This window comes from Curcuma longa, chromosome 14 (assembly GCF_044706935.1).
Source record: "Curcuma longa cultivar G26 ecotype Majalengka, Jawa Barat chromosome 14, ITB_CL_G26_1.1, whole genome shotgun sequence".
In the NCBI taxonomy this organism is placed as follows: Eukaryota; Viridiplantae; Streptophyta; class Magnoliopsida; order Zingiberales; family Zingiberaceae; genus Curcuma; species Curcuma longa.
In genome coordinates, this window is record NC_133874.1 from 2183217 (window position 1) to 2188868 (window position 5652).

The 5652-nt window shown below is 43.7% G+C and overlaps 1 protein-coding gene across 1 annotated transcript; it reads right to left on the reverse strand.

Annotated features, from left to right (window-relative positions):
- Positions 1-359: 359 nt before the first annotated feature.
- On the reverse strand, positions 360-1770 carry LOC141845464 (uncharacterized). Its single transcript, XM_074733515.1, has one exon. It carries the CDS (start codon positions 1590-1592, stop codon positions 564-566), a length of 1029 nt encoding a protein of 342 aa, XP_074589616.1. The 5' UTR covers positions 1593-1770; the 3' UTR covers positions 360-563.
- Between the last annotated feature and the right edge of the window lie 3882 nt (positions 1771-5652).

Consider the following 5652-nt stretch of genomic DNA (forward strand, 5'->3'; position numbering starts at 1 on the left):
AAAACTTGAATTTACAAGAAGTCAGAACTTTAGATTTCAACAAGAAATGATAAAGGGTCCAGTTACAACCATTATTATGTCAGCATTGGCAAGAAAATTACTAAACTTTGTAGAAAAGTACTAGCCTTTACTTTGGACTATTGAAATCATAATTCAGGGAGAAGGTGTCGGATTGTTTGGCAAGGGCTAAGCCCTCTGCTTCCATGGAGAAACTTAACAGTCACTAACCAAACAAACAGAACACTCCAATGAACAAACCACAAGTAGAGATACTTTCGGTCAAATATAATTAGTGTGTCTACGTTAAGTCTCCGCAATGCATCTAAAATCTTCCTGCAGTTGTGATTCATTGAGCGGTCTTTGCATTATCATGGCTGCTTGTGTACTCATACAGTCATACAAACAATTTCTGTGTTGAATCCAAACTTGAGCTATAGAAGCTAACTAGTGACGGTGTATTCAGCTAAGCTACCGCCCTCGTTCTACGTTCTACGGAGAACACCCAGTGAAATTGAGTTGACGTTGACATGGATTCATGGAGAAATTCAAATGGGCACGAAATCTTATTTGTTTTGATTTGAGGTCTGTTTACAAGATTGGGAGCCGCCGTCTTTGGTTGACAGCTGCTTCAAGAACTCATAGGTAGTGATCATGGTGGTGGCGGAGAGCGATGCAGAAGCCCATCGTGGCCCCAGCCCTCTGTAGCACGCCCTCCACCCCCCTTCGTGTAGGAGGCTCCTGATTGTTCGGCCCACCGTCATCTTCTCGGCGCCACCTTCCAAGACCTGCAACCTCGTCTTGATGGTGTCGAGCGGCATGGTTACCACTGTCGTAGCTGCTCCGGCCACAGCCGCGCTCGCACCCTGCACCGCTACTACAGCTCCGTGTCTCGGCCTCATCTCGCGGCTGCCGACTCCACAGAATTGGGGGCCGATGCCGGCCCAGATCAGTCTCTGGGAGATGATGTAGGACGTCCACCACACGGCATTGGATGGGGCGTAGGTGAGGATCGACAATCCGAAGCCTCGGTAGAGGCCGCGGAGCCCGTCGGAGCAGAGGATCTTTTTGACGGCGTCGATTCCTCCGCGGTACTTGGAGGCGGAGGTGCCCTGAACCATGAGGCGCTGGCTGACCACGTCGATGGGCGTCCAGACGAGCTGCGCGGCGATGGCAGCGCTGACTCCGGCGGCGGCGGAGGCGGCAGCCGTTGCGGTGGGCTCGGAGACGCCGAGGCGGATAACGAGTTTTCCGACGGCGCTCTTGGTGGCCTCGAGCGCGCCCATGTAGACAGCCCGCGCAGGAACGGTGCCGGCCAGGGAGGTGGCGAAGCCGCGGTAGAAGCCCCGGGGGCCCTCGTGGCGGAGGATGGTCGCCGCGGCGCGGAGGCACGGGGGCGGTGGCTGAGCGATCTGCAGCCGCGTCTTCAGCACCACGGCCGGGTAGAGCACTGCGGACACGCCGGAGAACAGGGCTGCGCCGACCACGAAGAACCGCCGCTTGTCGAGCATCTCCCAATCCACCTCGGCCGGCAAGGGCTGAACATCAGGCGTCCGTCGTTGCTCCTGTGCTGCAGCTGCTGTAAAACTCACCATCTTGGATTTAAGCTCCACAAATGGCCTCAAGTAATTAGCCTTTGACACAGCACCAACTCTCTCTCTCTCTCGCTATTTTCTTCAGGCGGAATGAATAACTAACTACGAGCTCTGCATTCACAGACAAGACAGCATTGGCTTAATTAAGCGCCTCTATTTGATCTCTGAGTTGTTGAGGATGGAGGATGAAAGTGTGTCGCAGTCCCGGTGTTTCTTTTCTTTTGCATATTTATATTAATTAAGCTGATATAGATCCCGTCCCGCGGTCACCAGCAAACGGTTTTTCAGCAATACGAGTTGCTGGTGCCGAATCGGGGGCGGGCGGGCAAATCCACATCCTCATCTTGTCTACTTTAACCTGCCACCGCACATGGAAATAATAAACGGTTATTTATCCAACCACGTACTATCTTTTTAAAATATCTAAATTATACATTTTATTTTTCAATTTATCAAAGTACTCTTTTTTTATTTATCCACTTATTTAAATCAAACTGAGGATGAATAAAAAAAACACCATAGATTTTGTGGCGAGCTCTAACAACCTGGTCACAATTGCAGGGTCAGACAACAACTCTATCAGACAGTCACTCGATCGAGTGGTCGTTCGACCAAGTAGTCACTTAACTTAGCGAGGCGATTAATTTGAGTTGGTCACAAAATCATGATTGCCTAGTCGAGCAATCACCTAGCCGCACATCACGATCAAATGCTCAACCTAGCTACGAAATTACGGCAAATTTAGGTCAAGTTGGCCACAAAATCGTAGTTGGTTGGCTGAGCAAACGCCTGACCACGATTTCACAGTCGCTTGGTTGAATGACAACTTTAATTGGACTACGAGATCACTAATTTTGTTTTTTTAAAGATATTTAAGTGAAAGAAAGAGAACAGGAGAAAGACATTAGAGAGAAGTTCTCATCTAGGGCAAAATACCCAGGCACCTCTGGCTCGTTCCTCACCATTAACCGTCTGACATCTACTTTGATCTCATTCCACTACTAATCAATGGATTTGGGAGTGTGGTGGAGTTTTAAGATCACAAAATCGAAGGTTGATCGGAATTCGGATGTAAAAGATCTCAATGTCAGATTGGTTAGGGGAAAAAATATTGCAATATCGAACCTTATTGTGTTTGGAGGTGGAAGAGAAGTAATTCTCGAACATGCTAGTTGTTGGGTTTCCTTTACCTCCTATTTGGGTTGTTAAGGTTAATATCAAAGTGCTTGTGGCTATGGAGGCCCCTGTTTTGCTGATTGTTCGAATCGAACAAAGGTCATCTAAAGCTAAAACAAATCAAAACCAAGGTTGGTTCCAACAAGGAGGTTATTGAGGATAATGGACTAAACTCTTCTAGCAATTTATCGTCGTCTAATCAAGAGGATCCAAGTTCTATTTCCTTGTTTTGGTTTTAAATGATGGAGATGAAGATTCAGAATAGGGACTTACATCGAAGGTTACGGTTGAAATGCTTAAGCAACAAATGGAGAAACCAACAATGGGTTCTTGGGAAATTTGTTAATCATAAGCAGACGGTTGGGTTTGGTTTGAAAACAATACCAAATTAGGAGGAGGCGGTGGAGAAGGGCACTCATGAGATAGATGATATAGGACAAGTTTTGGGATTTTGTATAATTGGGTACTTTTCCAAAAGAAAATGTTGTTGTCCTTCAGTTATGTGAATCGTGGAAGGCGCCATGTTCATCCACGAATCATGGTAGTGGTAGGATAATCATCAAATTTCAAAAAGAGGTGGATCAAAATATTGTGTTAAACAATGGATCTTATTTTGCTTTTGGATGATCATTACTATTGAAAATCATCCTTGGTACTTCAAGTTCGATGATCATGATCAAACATATTATGGTGTGAGCAAGCCTCTATATACAAACATGATGACTCGAACTAATGTAACAATAGCCTATGCTCGTGTTTTGATGGAAGTGGATGCCTCGGAAGAGCTGGTTAGAAGAGTCAAGATTAGGATGACAAATGAACAGTATACAAAGGGTTGATTACGAGTATGTGCCAAAAAAATTTCTCTCATTGTAAAATATTGGAGCATTAACTTAATAGTTGTGTAAGATCGAAATTATTAGAGAATTAGGCTACTCAACGAAAAATTGTTATTGTATATTGATGTGTATTTTATGCATATATTTTCAGTATTGTTTTATATGCATCAGTTCAGAGATCTATTTTCTATACATTTTTATTGATAGGACGTGAATTTAGAACTAAAACGACGTCAAAATACCCTTGGAGCATGCATTTCTAGCATGGTGCACGACGGTCTAGTCGTGTCCTGCAACACGGTCATGCACAATTTGAGTAAGACGAGATTTAATTTGGAGCAGCATATGTACTTCTAGTATCTTACACGGGTAGGTCGTGTCTTCTGACATGACCGTGTTACCTGCTACTGATCGATAAAGACATCCAAGGCTAAACACGTGTTGGTGCAAGGAGCCCCATAATTAAATCTATGTTTTGATGTTAGCAAAGATTTAAAATTAAGTCTTGTTTGTGATTGATGAACTAATCTAAGCATGTAGGTAGTACAACAAGGAAGTCCTAGTTGAAGCTAGGCAAGAAAGTCTTGGTCGGAGGGACTAGATGAAAGTCTTGGCTGATCAAGAACATCGAATAGGAAGTCTGAGGGGTTGAGGACACCAGGCAGAAGTCTAGATGGGATTAAGGGGCGAAAGTCTAGCAGAAAGTCTTGACGGTCAAGATCGAGCTGAGCAAAAGTCCAAACAGGTCCAATGGAGTAGTGAGGATGCACTTTCGGAAAGAGAGTAGTAGGCGTTGGTCCAACTTGAGGTTTCACAGGAGATCGGAAGTTGAGATTGACAGCTGAAAAACTGTCATTCATACTATTTGTATATTTGTGCTAACACTGTGATGTAGGAAGCAACAAATGGGAGTTAGCCAGAAACAACGAGATCCGGATAGCCCGAGTGGTTCCAGGCACCTTGATAGCCTTGCGTCCAACTGAATTGACAAACCCTTATTGGGCCGGACACATCAGATTCCAGATTCCAGGTGCTCGGAAGGTATCCAGGTGCTTGGGAAGGGATAAATTCAATGCAGATAGAGCTTTGGCTAGATGCATCCATATCAGCGATCTAGGTGCTCGGAAGGAGTTTAGATGCCTAAAGGTGGATAACTCACTAATAAATCAGATCAAATAAGTTGTACTGGAGGTGTTCAGAAGGGATTTAGATACCCAAAATGGTCAATAAAAGTACCTTCGAACCACTACCTTAGGAAACACTTTTAACGCTTCTCTTCTTCCATTTTGTGCCAATGCTCTAACGTCAAAAATCTACTATGCTCAAGCCTGAATGACACAACAATGACGTGACAACAACGACGTGACATCGCCATGATCTCAAACAAGCCTAGCTTTTGGTAACATGTAGTTTGTTGTATTCATATTCATTTTTTTCTGTACTGATTTATTCTAAGGGTCGGTGAGATTGCTACTGAATCTTATCTTTATAAAAGAAACCTTCTTCTCTTCCGAGAAGAAGGCTAATAGCAATTACCCAACGAAAGCGATCAAAGTGACTACGGGTCTTGGAGTAGTAGTCAGAGACTATGAACCAAATAAAAATAAAGGTGGATTTGGGTGCTTATCTTTATTCTGTTTTACTTCAGCTACACTACTTTATTTTTTAAACAATTTCTAAATGAGTATGAATCACACTATTCACTGATTTCTCGATCCAATAATTGGTATCAGAGCGGAGTACTCAAATTGATAAAACCACCAATCGAACTTGTGATTTTTTTTTCATTTTCAATTTTTTGGTTCTTAACTAGAATTGGTGCAATCACCTCTTTTAACAAATTTGTTGGTTTTTTGAAATTGCTCAAAGTTGGTGCAGCACCACTCGAGTGACTTTTTCTTTCGAGTAATTATTCTTCCCGCAGTACTAATGACTAAGTCTTGGAACAATATTTTTTTATGAGGGCAAGTTTCTAAATAGAACACCAAGAGGGTTACAACATAGCTTAAGTTGGGATCGTCCAGGTGCAATGCGTGTGTTTACAC

Coding starts and splice junctions, on each gene's coding strand:
- LOC141845464 (XM_074733515.1), bottom strand. CDS start 1,592: ATGGTGAGTTTTACAGCAGCTGCAGCACAGGAGCAACGACGGACGCCT.